This window comes from Thalassophryne amazonica, chromosome 4 (genome assembly GCF_902500255.1).
Source record: "Thalassophryne amazonica chromosome 4, fThaAma1.1, whole genome shotgun sequence".
Taxonomy (NCBI): Eukaryota; Metazoa; Chordata; class Actinopteri; order Batrachoidiformes; family Batrachoididae; genus Thalassophryne; species Thalassophryne amazonica.
In genome coordinates, this window is record NC_047106.1 from 3,645,951 (window position 1) to 3,661,865 (window position 15,915).

General features: G+C 43.0%; 1 protein-coding gene across 1 annotated transcript in view; it reads right to left on the bottom strand.

The window, feature by feature from the left end:
• bcas3 (BCAS3 microtubule associated cell migration factor) overlaps positions 1-15,915 on the bottom strand; it is a 700,663-nt gene that overhangs the window by 415,366 nt on the left and 269,382 nt on the right. The window contains 3 exon segments of the mRNA XM_034169027.1: positions 14,543-14,640; positions 14,725-14,890; positions 15,064-15,188. Of these exon segments, the coding sequence (XP_034024918.1) occupies positions 14,543-14,640; positions 14,725-14,890; positions 15,064-15,188 (389 nt within the window).

The window sequence follows — 15,915 nt, forward strand, 5'->3', positions numbered from 1 at the left end:
TGGGAAAGTGTCAGTACACGGACCCACAACAGGGGGCGCAAATGAACGGACAATGGAGAAAGTCAAATAACAAGGCTTTACTGTTGTGAACGTGCACAACGAATACAACCAATCACGAAATGGACAACAGTCAATTCACAAAAATGTCGTGTGGGCAGGCTCGAAGATAGGAGACGCCTCTCCAAGGTAAGACCCGAACCACACGGCTTCCTCCGCCACAGGACCCCGGAAATACTGGAGCCGCCAAGTCCCGAACTCCCAGGTGGCCACTGCCTCCGCGTGTCGGACCTGGTACTGCTGGCGAGGAACAAAGAACAGTTAGATGGGGGCGCGTTTGCACCCAAGACTCCGAACAGCAGGGAAGTTACCTCCACCTCTCGTTGGAACAGTAATCCACAAGCTATACACTAATCCAAAAGGATACACTCCGTCAGCTTTGATACGTTACCTCGTAGGTAGAAACGATATCTCGGCAATGAGGTGGAGGTGCCGTCCTGCTGATATACCCCACAGATGATTGCCGTCAGCTGTCTCAGGTGATGGGTGACAGCTGTCACCGTAGCTGCTCACGTGAGGCGGCGGCGCCCTCTGGTGCCTGGAGCCCGCACTCCAGGCAGGGCGCCCTCTGGTGGTGGTGGGCCAGCAGTACCTCCTCTTCAGCGGCCCACACAACAGATTGTCTTACAGACAAAGTCATGGATGACCTCTAATTTCCTGCTTTTAAACTCAGATAAAACTAAAGTTATTGTACTTGGCCCCACAAATCTTAGAAACATGGTGTCTAACCAGATCCTTACTCTGGATGGCATTACCCTGACCTCTAGTAATACTGTGAGAAATCTTAATCAGGATATGTCATTCAAAGCGCATATTAAACAAATATGTAAGACTGCTTTTTTGCATTTACGCAATATCTCTAAAATTAGAAAGGTCTTGTCTCAGAGTGATGCTGAAAAACTAATTCATGCATTTATTTCCTCTAGGCTGGACTATTGTAATTCATTATTATCAGGTTGTCCTAAAAGTTCCCTGAAAAGCCTTCAGTTAATTCAAAATGCTGCAGCTAGAGTACTGACAGGGACTAGAAGGAGAGAGCATATCTCACCCATATTGGCCTCTCTTCATTGGCTTCCTGTTAATTCTAGAATAGAATTTAAAATTCTTCTTCTTACTTATAAGGTTTTGAATAATCAGGTCCCATCTTATCTTAGGGACCTCATAGTGTGTCTGTTCCTGTGTCTGTTTGTGTGTTAGTGAGTCTGTGTCTGTTCCTGTGTCTATTAGTGTGTGTCTGTTCCTGTGTCTGTTTGTGTGTTATGGTGTCTGTTCCTGTGTCTATTAGTGTGTGTCTGTTACTGTGTCTGTTTGTGTTATGGTGTCTATTACTGTGTATTAGTGTGTCTGTTCCCGTGTCTATTAGTGTGTCTGTTCCTGTGCCTATTACTGTGTGTGTCTGTTACTGTGTCTGTTAATGTGTGTCTGTTTGTGTGTTAGTGTGTCTGTTAGTGTATGTGTTAGCATGTGTCTGTTAGTGTGTTTGTTACTGTGTCAGTTTGTGTGTTAGTGTGTCTGTTAGTGTATGTGTTAGCATGTGTCTGTTAGTGTGTTTGTTACTGTGTCAGTTTGTGTGTTAGTGTGTCTGTTACTGTATATTAGTGTGTCTGTTACTGTGTATTAGTGTGTCTGTGTCTGTTACTGTGTATTAGTGTGTCTGTTCCTGTGTCTATTAGTGTGTGTCTGTTACTGTGTCTGTTTGTGTTAGTGTGTCTGTTACTGTATATTAGTGTGTCTGTTCCTGTGTCTATTACTGCATGTGTCTGTTTGTGTGTTAGTGTGTCTGTTACTGTATATTAGTGTGTCTGTTAGTGTATGTGTGTTAGCATGTGTCTGTTAGTGTGTCTGTTCCTGTGTCTGTTTGTGTGTTAGTGTGTCTGTTAGTGTATGTGTCTGTTACTGTGTATTAGTGTGTCTGTTCCTGTGTCTGTTTGTGTGTTAGTGTGTCTGTTAGTGTATGTGTCTGTTACTGTGTATTAGTGTGTCTGTTCCTGTGTCTGTGTGTTAGTGTGTCTGTGTCTGTTACTGTCTATTAGTGTGTCTGTTAGTGTATGTGTGTGTTAGCATGTGTCTGTTACTCTGTCATTTTGTGTGTTAGTGTGTCTGTAACTGGTAAATGGACTGCATTTATATAGCCCTTTTCCATCTGCTTCAGACGCTCAAAGCGCTTCAAATCAAATCAAATCAATTTTATTTATATAGCGCCAAATCACAACAAACAGTTGCCCCAAAGCGCTTTATATTGTAAGACAAAAGCCATACAATAATTACAGAAAAACCCCAACGGTCAAAACGACCCCCTATGAGCAAGCACTTGGCGACAGTGGGAAGGAAAAACTCCCTTTTAACAGGAAGAAACCTCCAGCAGAACCAGGCTCAGGGAGGGGCCGTCTTCTCCTGGGACTGGTTGGGGCTGAGGGAGAGAACCAGGAAAAAGACATGCTGTGGAGGGTAGCAGAGATCGATCACTAATGATTAAATGCAGAGTGGTGCATACAGAGCAAAAAGAGAAAGAAACAGTGCATCATGGGAACCCCCCAGCAGTCTACGTCTATAGCAGCATAACTAAGGGATGGTTCAGGGTCACCTGATCCAGCCCTAACTATAAGCTTTAGCAAAAAGGAAAGTTTTAAGCCTAATCTTAAAAGTAGAGAGGGTGTCTGTCTCCCTGATCCGAATTAGGAGCTGGTTCCAGAGGAGAGGAGCCTGAAAGCTGAAGGCTCTGCCTCCCATTCTACTCTTACAAACCCTAGGAACTACAAGTAAGCCTGCAGTCTGAGAGCGAAGCGCTCTATTGGGGTGATATGGTACTATGAGGTCCCTAAGATAAGATGGGACCTGATTATTCAAAAGAAGAAATTTAAATTCTATTCTAGAATTAACAGGAAGCCAATGAAGAGAGGCCAATATGGGTGAAATATCCTCTCTCCTTCTAGTCCCCGTCAGCACTCTAGCTGCAGCATTTTGAATTAACTGAAGGCTTTTCAGGGAACTTTTAATGCCTCACATTCACCCCGATGTCAGGGTGCTGCCATACACACTACACACCGGGAGCGCCTTGTATTAAAGGCCTTGCCCAAGAAACCTTAGTGATTTTCCAGTCAGGCGGGGATTTGAACCCATGATCTTCTGGACTCAAGCCCAACACCTTAACCAGGAGACCATCACCTCCCCTGTGTCTGTTACTGTATATTAGTGTGTCTGTTCCCGTGTCTATGACTGTGTGTGGCTGTTCCTGTGCCTGTTTGTGTGTCTGTTCCTGTGTCTATGACTGTGTGTGTCTGTTCCTGTGTCTGTTGATGTGTGTCTGTTCCTGTGTCTGTTAATGTGTGTCTGTGTTAATGTGTCTGTGTCTGTTACTGTGCCTGTTTGTGTGTTAGTGTGTCTGTTACTGTGTAGTAGTGTGTCTGTTCCTGTGTCTATTACTATGTGTGTCTGTTACTGTGTCTGGTAATGTGTGTCTGTTTGTGTGTGTGTGTCTGTGTGTGTTAGTGTATGTGTTAGCATGTGTCTTTTTGTGTCTGTTTGTGTGTTAGCATGTGTCTGTTACTGTGTATTAGTGTGTTAGCATGTGTCTGTTAGTGTGTCTTTTTGTGTGTTGTGTATGTTACTGTATATTAGTGTGTCTGTTCCTGTGTCTGTGTGTTAGTGTGTCTGTTACTGTGTATTAGTGTGTCTGTTAGTGATTGTGTGTTAGCATATGTCTGTTAGTGTGTCTGTTACTCTGTCTGTGTGTTAGTGCGTCTGTGTCTGTTACTGTGTATTTGTGTCTTAGCATATGTCTGTTAGTGTGTCTGTTACTCTGTCTGTGTGTTAGTGCGTCTGTGTCTGTTACTGTGTATTTGTGTGTCTGTTCCTGTGTCTGTGTCTGTTACTGTGTATTAGTGTGTCTGTTACTGTATATTAGTGTGTCTGTTAGTGCGTCTGTGTCTGTTACTGTGTATTAGTGTGTCTGTTACTGTATATTAGTGTGTCTGTTAGTGCGTCTGTTACTGTGTATTAGTGTGTCTGTTAGTGTATGTGTGTGTTAGCATGTGTCTGTTCCTGTGTTAGTGTGTCTGTGTCTGTTACTGTGTATTAGTGTGTCTGTGTCTGTTACTGTGTATTAGTGTGTCTGTTAGTGTATGTGTGTGTTAGCATGTGTCTGTTAGTGTGTCTGTTCCTGTGTTAGTGTGTCTGTTACTGTGTATTAGTGTGTCTGTTAGTGTATGTGTGTGTTAGCATGTGTCTGTTAGTGTGTCTGTTCCTGTGTTAGTGTGTCTGTTACTGTATATTAGTGTATCTGTTAGTGCGTCTGTTACTGTGTATTAGTGTGTCTGTTAGTGTATGTGTGTGTTAGCATGTGTCTGTTCCTGTGTTAGTGTGTCTGTGTCTGTTACTGTGTATTAGTGTGTCTGTGTCTGTTACTGTGTATTAGTGTGTCTGTTAGTGTATGTGTGTGTTAGCATGTGTCTGTTAGTGTGTCTGTTCCTGTGTTAGTGTGTCTGTTACTGTGTATTAGTGTGTCTGTTAGTGTATGTGTGTGTTAGCATGTGTCTGTTAGTGTGTCTGTTCCTGTGTTAGTGTGTCTGTTACTGTGTGTTAGTGTGTCTGTGTCTGTTACTGTGTATTAGTGTGTCTGTTACTGTGTCTATTACTGTGTCTGTTTGTGTGTTATGGTGTCTGTTCCTGTGTCTATTAGTGTGTCTGTTACTGTATATTAGTGTGTCTGTTAGTGCGTCTGTTACTGTGTATTAGTGTGTCTGTTAGTGTATGTGTGTGTTAGCATGTGTCTGTTCCTGTGTTAGTGTGTCTGTGTCTGTTACTGTGTATTAGTGTGTCTGTGTCTGTTACTGTGTATTAGTGTGTCTGTTAGTGTATGTGTGTGTTAGCATGTGTCTGTTAGTGTGTCTGTTCCTGTGTTAGTGTGTCTGTTACTGTGTATTAGTGTGTCTGTTAGTGTATGTGTGTGTTAGCATGTGTCTGTTAGTGTGTCTGTTCCTGTGTTAGTGTGTCTGTTACTGTGTGTTAGTGTGTCTGTGTCTGTTACTGTGTATTAGTGTGTCTGTTACTGTGTCTATTACTGTGTCTGTTTGTGTGTTATGGTGTCTGTTCCTGTGTCTATTAGTGTGTCTGTTACTGTGTCTGTGTGTTAGTGTGTCTGTTACTGTGTATTAGTGTGTCTGTTAGTGTATGTGTGTGTTAGCATGTGTCTGTTAGTGTGTCTGTTCCTGTGTTAGTGTGTCTGTGTCTGTTACTGTGTATTAGTGTGTCTGTTAATGTATGTGTGTGTTAGCATGTGTCTGTTAGTGTGTCTGTTACTGTATATTAGTGTGTCTGTTCCTGTGTCTGTGTGTTAGTGTGTTTGTTACTGTGTATTAGTGTGTCTGTTAGTGTATGTGTGTGTTAGTATGTGTCTGTTTGTGTGTTAGTGCGTCTGTGTTTGTTCCTGTGTTAGTGTGTCTGTGTCTGTTACTGTGTATTAGTGTGTCTGTTAATGTATGTGTGTGTTAGCATGTGTCTGTTAGTGTGTCTGTTACTGTATATTAGTGTGTCTGTTCCTGTGTCTGTGTGTTAGTGTGTTTGTTACTGTGTATTAGTGTGTCTGTTAGTGTATGTGTGTGTTAGTATGTGTCTGTTTGTGTGTTAGTGCGTCTGTGTTTGTTCCTGTGTTAGTGTGTCTGTGTCTGTTACTGTGTATTAGTGTGTCTGTTAATGTATGTGTGTGTTAGCATGTGTCTGTTAGTGTGTCTGTTACTGTATATTAGTGTGTCTGTTCCTGTGTCTGTGTGTTAGTGTGTTTGTTACTGTGTATTAGTGTGTCTGTTAGTGTATGTGTGTGTTAGCATGTGTCTGTTAGTGTGTTAGTGCATCTGTGTCTGTTACTGTATATTAGTGTGTCTGTTCCTGTGTCTGTGTGTTAGTGTGTTTGTTACTGTGTATTAGTGTGTCTGTTAGTGTATGTGTGTGTTAGCATGTGTCTGTTTGTGTGTTAGTGCGTCTGTGTTTGTTACTGTGTATTAGTGTGTCTGTTCCTGTGTCTATTATTGTGTCTGGTCCCGTGTCTATTAGTGTGTCTGTTCCTGTGTCTATTACTGTGTGTGTCTGTTACTGTCTGTTCCTGTGTGTCTGTTACTCTGTGTGTGTGTGTTACTCTGTGTGTGTGTGCGTGTCTGTTACTGTCTATTAGTGTGTCTGTTCCTGTGTCTATTACTGTGTGTGTCTGTTACTGTCTGTTCCTGTGTGTGTGTTACTCTGTGTGTGCGTGTGTGTGTGTGTGTGTCTGTTACTGTCTATTAGTGTGTCTGTTCCTGTGTCTATTACTGTGTGTGTCTGTTACTGTCTGTTCCTGTGTGTGTGTTACTCTGTGTGTGTGCGTGTGTGTGTGTCTGTTACTCTGTGTGTGTGTGTCCGTAGCCTGACTCTCCCGTTCCAGTCATATCTCCATCTCAGCGTACTGCTTTCTGAACGTTCATTACGGCTCTTTAGAGACGGAACGTCGATGTGATTCACAGACAGACGGCTTCTTTTTTTTTTTTTTATAAAGCACAGACGTACGGCGGCGCTCAGAGGGGACGGAACCTACAGCCTGTCTGTCAAACACAGATCACAGCAGTAAATCACAAACATCAGCATTAATCACAGAACACATCGTTCACTCCGTCCTCACAGGACACAAAACACTGATTATTTCCATTATTGATTATTGTGTCAGATATCATTTCTGATTAATGAATGTCTTATTGCTATCAGCGCTGACACTGACTTTAATATGCACTGATGACATCATCGCGTCAGATCCAGTGATCTCAAGCAGCTTCACCAAAACCTGAGGATGTCGGGGTTCAATCCCCCGAAACCTCTGACACCTGAGACTAAATCTGGCCTGGATTAATTAAGACCAACACCCAACTACAATACCATGATTTGTCTTATTAATTCAGATGACACTAAAAAAAAAATATATATATATATATATATATATATATATATATATATATATAGTTTGGAAACCATTACAAAAATAAATATAATGCAATTCTAAAATACCCTCGGCCGTATGAGCATTGTGTTATTTATAATTTGCAGTTGTTTAGTTAATTGTTACGATCCTATTGTCTTACGTACAATTTGTACATGTTCAAATGAAATCATCATTTATGTTGTGCAAATCAAGGAATATTTGTACATCGTCCTCTGTGCATTAACACGTATTAAAATTAATGAAACAAAGTTAGTGAAAGTTAGCATGCAAGCTAACATCCACAAAATGTCTCGTAAATGACTCCAGAGGTGTTATCAGGTTACAAGAACAGTGTTTTCAGTTTTAGAATTGTTTATTTCTTGCTTGATTTTACACAATATACCAGAAATGAAGCAGTTAGCAAGTCGCTAAACTAGGAAGTGACATCAGCATGCTAACCTCTGTAAAATGTCTTATAGTAAATAACTTCAGAGCTGTTAATAGGTTCCAAAAACAGGGTTTTCAGTTTTAGAAGTGCTTACTTCTCCCTAGCTTTTACATAATATATGAGAAATATGTACAACCTCAATTCCAGTGAAGTTGGGACGTTGTGTAAAATGTAAATAAAAACAGAATACAATGATTTTCAAATCCTCTTCAACCTATATTCAATTGAATCCACCACAAAGACAAGATATTTAATGTTCAAACTGATAAACTTTATTGTTTTCTGCAAATGGATGCCTGCAGCACATTTCAAAAAAGCTGGGACAGTGGTATCAAATACCTTGTCTTTGTGGTGTATTCAATGAATATAGATTGAAGAGGATTTGCAAATCTTATTCTGTTTTTATTTATGTTTTACACAAAGTTCCAACTTCACTGGAATTGGGGTTGTAATATCAAACAGAGACGCTGCGAGCGCACACGCTGTCAGCAGTTTTACATGGAGCAGCACTGCTGAGATGGATAGACGACAAATCAGACGACGTTGGCGTCCGATTTGTCGAATTCTCTGTTAACGATTCTCACATGACAAAGGCCTGGGCCTCTTTAAACTATGGCGAAATACTGCTGTGCAGAAATGAACTGTCTGTGTGGTGGACAGCGTTAATACTGAACTCACAGATTATATGTATTTTGTGCCTAAACCTGCAAACTGGCCTTTCTTGCATCTTAATGCACAACACTCTGGTTCCAGCGGCACATTTGCTCGCTATATAACTTACTATTTTTTTTGTTTTTTGTTTTTTTCACGCGGACTCGCCAACAGAGACGTCTGTGTCACCGACTTTATTGACTGTGGGCACCGCAGTGTGTCGCTGAGCTGCACTGGAGGTCGGTGTGCAGCGGCCTGTTAGCCGGGGCAGTGAAGCAGGGAGTCAGAACAAGAACAAAGGCCGGCGAGGTATTGATGTAGCCCGACCTGCCGGGGCCTTTGGCCGGGGGCCGGCTGATCTCCAGGGGGAGATAAGGAGCTGACCATCTGATGGATCTGGCTGCACAGAGCTGCCATGTCTGCTCTCCGTGATTTCATTTCTCTTATGTCTACTTTTTCTGATGCACCGTGTGCTTCACTTGCTGCCTCGTCCGTCCCACCTGTCTCACTTCTGGCTTTCTGGCAGATCGGCCCTGGCACCCGGACAGAATCCGAGACGGGTCATTATACATCATTCAGAGCCGCTTTGACTGACAGCTCCCTCATTCAGCCAGCGCTACACTTATCCCGTCCTTTCTGTCTCTCTCTTTGATTACTGACCCCACCATGGCGCCACAGTTTCTCTTTACCAAACGCCTGATGCGCTGAAGCCTTCACAGCGGCCCCTCTCGCTCTCAGCAATTAGATCTATTGACGAGGCAACTGTGGCGGGCCTGTCATGGGCCTGAAAGTCCCCGGAGGACAGCCGAGCCAGCCAGTCAGTCAGTCTCCACAATTAGCACGTTATATGACAGGTAGAGAGAGGAGAGCGCCACCATCAGAAAGCACGCTGCCATCGCCGCCCGCCTCAAAAACAAGTGGTCCATGAGTCACCGACGTGTTTACTCCAGAGCTGCTAAAGTCTGAACGTCACAAATGAGGGTTCAAAAGGACTTTAGCAGCAGTGGAACACCAACATCTAAGTCCCTTTTCTGTTGTTTATAAATTAATAAAATTTCAAATAACAAGGATCTATTTTAGCCGTTATATAAAACAAATAATGAGTGTTTTTTTGCATTCTTTCAATGGAACGGATATTTAATTTGGTGAAAGCTGGAACAAACTAGGAAGTGACATCAGCATGCTAACCTTCGTAAGATGTCTTATAAATAAGCTCAGAGGTGTTAATAGGTTCCAAAAACAGCATTTTCAGTTTTAGAAGTGTGTATTTCTCACTTGATTTTACATAATATACCAAAAATGAAGCAGTTAGCAAGTCGCTAAACTGTGAAGTGATGTCAGCATGCTAACCTCTGTAAAATGTCTTATAGTAAATAAGTTCAGAGGTGTTAATAGGTTCCAAAAACAGCATTTTCAGTTTTAGAAGTGTGTATTTCTCACTTGATTTTACATAATATACCAGAAACGAAGCAGTTAGCAAGTCGCTAAACTGGGAAATGACGTCAGCATGCTAACCTCTGTAAAATGTCTTATAGTAAATAAGTTCAGAGGTGTTAATAGGTTCCAAAAACAGCATTTTCAGTTTTACAAGTGTGTATTTCTCACTTTATTTTACATAATAAACCAGAAATGAAGCAGTTAGCAAGTCGTTAAACTGGGAAGTGATGTCAGCATGCTAACCTCTGTAAAATGTCTTATAGTAAATAAGTTCAGAGCTGTTAATAGGTTCCAAAAACAGCGTTTTCAGTTTTAGAAGTGTGTATTTCTCACTTGATTTTACATAATATACCAGAAATGAAGCAGTTAGCAAGTCGCTAAACTGGGAATTGACGTCAGCATGCTAACCTCCGTAAGATGTCTTATAAATAAGCTCAGAGGTGTTAATAGGGTCCAAAAACAGCATTTTCAGTTTTAGAAGTGTGTATTTCTCACTTGATTTTACATAATATACCAGAAATGAAGCAGTTAGCAAGTCGCTAAACTAGGAAGTGACATCAGCATGCTAACCTCTGTAAAATGTCTTATAGTAAATAAGTTCAGAGGTGTTAATAGGTTCCAAAAACAGCATTTTCAGTTTTAGAAGTGTGTATTTCTCACTTGATTTTACATAATATACCAGAAATGAAGCAGTTAGCAAGTCGCTAAACTAGGAAGTGACGTCAGCATGCTAACCTCCGTAAGATGTCTTATAAATAAGCTCAGAGGTGTTAATAGGTTCCAAAAACAGCATTTTCAGTTTTAGAAGTGTGTATTTCTCACTTGATTTTACATAATATACCAGAAATGAAGCAGTTAGCAAGTCGCTAAACTAGGCAGTGACGTCAGCATGCTAACCTCCGTAAGATGTCTTATAAATAAGCTCAGAGGTGTTAACAGGTTCCAAAAACAGCATTTTCAGTTTTAGAAGTGTGTATTTCTCACTTAATTTTACATAATATACCAGAAACAAAGCAGTTAGCAAGTCGCTAAACTGGGAAGTGATGTCAGCATGCTAACCTCTGTAAAATGTCTTATAGTAAATAAGTTCAGAGGTGTTAATAGGTTCCAAAAACAGCATTTTCAGTTTTAGAAGTGTGTATTTCTCACTTGATTTTACATAATATACCAGAAATGAAGCAGTTAGCAAGTCGCTAAACTAGGAAGTGACGTCAGCATGCTAACCTCCGTAAGATGTCTTATAAATAAGCTCAGAGGTGTTAATAGGTTCCAAAAACAGCATTTTCAGTTTTAGAAGTGTATATTTCTCACTTAATTTTACATAATATACCAGAAACAAAGCAGCAAGTCGCTAAACTGGGAAGTGACGTCAGCATGCTAACCTCTGTAAAATGTCTTATAGTAAATAAGTTCAGAGGTGTTAATAGGTTCCAAAAACAGCATTTTCAGTTTTAGAAGTGTGTATTTCTCACTTAATTTTACAGAATATACCAGAAACAAAGCAGTTAGCAAGCCGCTAAACTGGGAAGTGACGTCAGCATGCTAACCTCCGTAAGATGTCTTATAAATAAGCTCAGAGGTGTTAATAGGTTCCAAAAACAGCATTTTCAGTTTTAGAAGTGTATATTTCTCACTTAATTTTACATAATATACCAGAAACAAAGCAGTTAGCAAGTCGCTAAACTGGGAAGTGACGTCAGCATGCTAACCTCTGTAAAATGTCTTATAGTAAATAAGTTCAGAGGTGTTAATAGGTTCCAAAAACAGCATTTTCAGTTTTAGAAGTGTGTATTTCTCACTTAATTTTACATAATATACCAGAAACAAAGCAGTTAGCAAGTCGCTAAACTGGGAAGTGACGTCAGCATGCTAACCTCTGTAAAATGTCTTATAGTAAATAAGTTCAGAGGTGTTAATAGGTTCCAAAAACAGCATTTTCAGTTTTAGAAGTGTGTATTTCTCACTTAATTTTACATAATATACCAGAAACAAAGCAGTTAGCAAGTTGCTAAACTGGGAAGTGACGTCAGCATGCTAACCTCTGTAAAATGTCTTATAGTAAATAAGTTCAGAGGTGTTAATAGGTTCCAAAAACAGCATTTTCAGTTTTAGAAGTGTGTATTTCTCACTCGATTTTACATAATATAGCAGAAATGAAGCAGTTAGCAAGTCGCTAAACTGGGAAGTGACGTCAGCACTGAACTCAAACTTTCATTATTTGTATAAGATTATCTTCTGGGTGGGTCAAAAGCAAACTACTGCTGAAAGAAAACCGTCCAAAACCAGCTCCAAAATGTAACATGCAAGTTCAGGTGTTTTTGAGGTCAGCTCAGGTCATGGGGGCATCCACCGCTTCATGAAAACATCTCGGACTCTGGTTTGCAATCACCCAGGCAGATCGCCGGTTCAGCATCACCTTCCTAAAGTAGTATCTATCTATTTATGGCAGCCAGGTGACACGTGGGCGTGTCCTTGGATGTTTCCAGATGCCACAGTCTTCCTGCTGGATGATGGGAAGCACATGGCCACACTGCCATATTTTACATAATGTAGGACAATCACAAGCTGAGTTACGATCAAAACACTAGATCATTATGAATTAAACGCTGCTGAAGGTCAGATTGTGACCTTGTGTTCTGGCTCGTGAGCCATCGCACGTGGACCAAACGATAAACAAAGTCTGCCTTCGTCCACTGAGGCGGGAATCCTTTCAGACTGATTCCCAGCGTTTGACACTGATGCAGACTTTCAAATCACGCCGTGACGCACTGCGACGTATCGTTTGCCTAATGGAAAATAGGCCTGACGAGCTGATAGGAGCTGCTTCTTCTTCTTCTTTTTTGTTTTTCTTTGAAAGGCAGACAGAAATCCTGTGGTCCAAACCGTCTACATGCTCAGGATTTCCCCAAACACCAAAAAGTTGGTTTGAGTCTGCTTTCACGGGGACAGATCACACAGCAGCATCTCCTCCTGTTTGTGCGTGTGCTGTATTATAGGAGTCTGCCCTTATCTCGCCCAGGCGCGGCTCTGCCGGGATGAGTGCTGCCAGGAGCTGCTGCAGATGGACAGGTGGAGATAGTGACCATGAAGTGGCGCCACTGCTGCCTTTTATCATCCCATCCTGGAGGCTCCGGTCTGGCCTGACCCTGGCCCTTCCTCTCCCCCTTCCTTATTCCTTTTCCCTGCATACTGCATTTTTAATCAGGCTGGGTCATCCAATATAGAGCTGCGAGACCAAAGACCGCGGCCTGTCAATCAACAGCTGCCACCCCGCCGCCTCGCGGACTGACACTCTGCTCAACAATTAGCCGGAGTTCTACCTGCTATGTTTATGAAGTATCTTAGGGGAAAACTAACGTGCACACCCCTCCTCCGTAACTTGTCCTGATTCACCCCCCCTTACAATCTGGCGGATGAACGCCGGACGCATCTTTCCTGTATTTCTGTTTCTTGTTCGACATTGTGTCTTCCACCTCCCTGCTTTAATCTTGCCCTCTCCTTTTTCCTCCTGTGTATTAGCAAAGTAAACCAGATGGCGATAAGAGAATTTGCGTTGGGGAGAAGCAGCGTGTGGCGTTCGTGTGTCTGCGGCAGGCTGACCGTTATGCTCAGTGAGGGGCGGCCCGACACGCAGCTTATGGCTGCGCTATAATTCATCCTGAGGTCAAATCGACTTGCTGTCCTGGATCACTTCACCTCGGTGCTGCCAAGCCCTGGAGAGAAGCGACCAAGGAGAGAGAGACAGAGAGAGACGGGGGAGCTGGCAAGACGGCGCCATGCACGGCCGTAAAGAACAGAAATGGAAGGTGGCACTCCAGGAGCGCCCGGTCATCGGCGGAGGTGGAGTGTAGGACAGTGGCTGGAGGCAAAACAGCAAAAGCAGGAGAAGTGGGTTGAACAATTATGTTTATGCGGCGTTGAGCTGGCGTGGCTTCACACTCAGTTGGTTTTGGGGATTAAAGCAGGCGGGCGGCGATATCTGGTGTCTGCTAATTGGATGTAAATGTTAATGCAACGAATCCCTCGCTATGCGGCCAGTCGCCCGGCCCACGCTGGCAGAGAGACTGGTGGAATAAGTCGATGCCCGCGCCTGTCACTCCAGTGCGTCCTCATTGCTCTGACACTCGGAGAGACCATTAGCACTAATTTGAGAAAATATCCTACCAGTTAGACCTGGAGCACTAGAAAGACGCGGTCCAGATGAGTCCGACCATTAGGGTAAACACAACCGCCGCACCACCCACAGCAAACATGGGGGATAATTACAGATTTTTGTGTTCAGAATTCAAAACCTAAGTTTATTCCGGGGTGGGGGGGTGATTGTGTGTGATCGTCTGTATGCACTTTGTGTTTGCAATGTGACCTTTGAGGCGGCGTCCTAAAGTGCTCAGTGTGTTGTGGTCATTATTAAATCAGGGGATGTTTCAGGCGTCGGACAGCCCGCTGCCCTAAGAATCTTCTTTGTCTTTCGGGTGCTCCCGTTCGGGGTCGCCACAGCAGATGACCTGTTTCCATCTCACCCTGTGTGGCGCCGCACTCAAAATGCAGCACCTGGTGCAAAAACTGATCTCAGCCCTGAGAGCACTGAGAGGACACAACGTGACATGAAGTGGTAGAAATATTGTCGGAGGAGGTCTTGGAGAAGGGAAATGTTATGGCTCCTGGCTGAGAAGGTCCCGTCTCAGCATGTGGCACCGATAAGAGGCTGCGGCCGGGCTTTCAGCAGAGTGTGCACGGAAACTCTGCAGGAACGAGAGGTCGCTGCCCGGACTAATGATGCATACAGGACGTACAGAAAACATAAATGGCCACGCAGGCGTGTCAAAGACTTTAATGTGTGGCATGTTGTTTTGGCACAAATTTTGCACCCGCTATCCTTCTTGAGTCCAGATGTACAAGCAGAATGGGGCATGCGTGGCCTCAAACCAATGATCTTCTCATAAGGGGGCACTGAACCAATGGGACATATTGTGGACTTGTGGATATTAGTTAATAAACACGGCTCTTACCAGCCAGGAGGCACTGATAGTACTGCACCAGGTCCGAGGCCAGCACCAGCGGATGGTTGGAGTTGAAGGGCGGCTGCAGTTCGTTCCACTGCGGAGTCCTGCTCCAAAAACAACAACAACAAAACGGTTCTGGAGTTGATCCGACTGTGTCACTAAAAGCTGTTTTAATCCTGCAGACTCACCTGGCGAGGCTCCAGCAGGCCCGGGGACAGGAACTGAGCTCCAATGGTGTGTCGTCACTTATCTTCTGAGCCGTACTTATGGGTCGAGGCTCCAGGACGTGCTCAACCAGGTTACCGTAGCAACTGATGATGTAGAGCGAGTCCACGACAGACTGCCGGGACTGATCTGAGAAAATGAAGTCGAGGTTCCAGAAATGATTAAAATTATTCGTCACATATTTCACATTACAAAAAGTATTTAAAAATCCTGATTTGTTTACATTCATTTTGTAATTTTTCTGCTTCCTGACATTCATGTCTGGATGCCGCAGCTGCGTAGTGGCGAGAACACCGGCTCACCTTTTTCTCGCTTCATGTTGGGGTTGGTGATGAACCAGGACCGAGAGGACGCGAACAGAGCCGCCACACAGAACTCTCCGTTGCTGGACTTACTCGGCGAGATCTGAGGCGGTGGCTTGGTTTTGCTTGAGAAGGACAAACAGAAAGAAGGTCAGATGAAGCCAAAACGTTTTTACACACTGTTAACGGGAAACGTTTAAATGATTTCTGTCCAAAGTCCGTGTGACGTTCAGATGAATTAAACACAGAATGTTTCTTTAGTTCCTTGTTCAGCCATTAACATGTGACCACCATATGTTAAATTATATGGTGTTATTTGTATGCACGCCGTCTGTCTGTTGTCAGAATGTCGCTCATATTCCCTGACCTAAAGTCCAAAAACCTTCACTGCCAAAAATGACCGACTGGCACAAAAGTCGTTATAAACGGCCTTTAGATGGAGGAGCGGGGCATGTAACAAGATGCTCTTGTGTCCTGAATGCGGTACTGTAATTCACACTCTGGAGCAGGTGGCGGCAGTAATGCAGCCTGACGCTGGAAGCCAACTGTCGTAAAACAAAAAGAAGACGACGATGAAGATCTGAACGAGAGAGCCGTTCTGTGTCTTAGAGAATGAGTAAGACTGAACAAACCATGCCCTCAATCTGAAAGATAATGCTCTGGAATGCAAAGAGGGAATGTAGCTTTCAACTACTTGGCAGTCCACTTGTTTGGACTGTGAGATATAACATGGACAGCAAAGGCAGGTCAGAATGCCAAATTTCTGACTAACAGCACGCTGTTTAGTGCACTTTATCACTGCTACACATCATTTGCACATTTGTTCATTGTTAAATGAATTTAATATCTTAT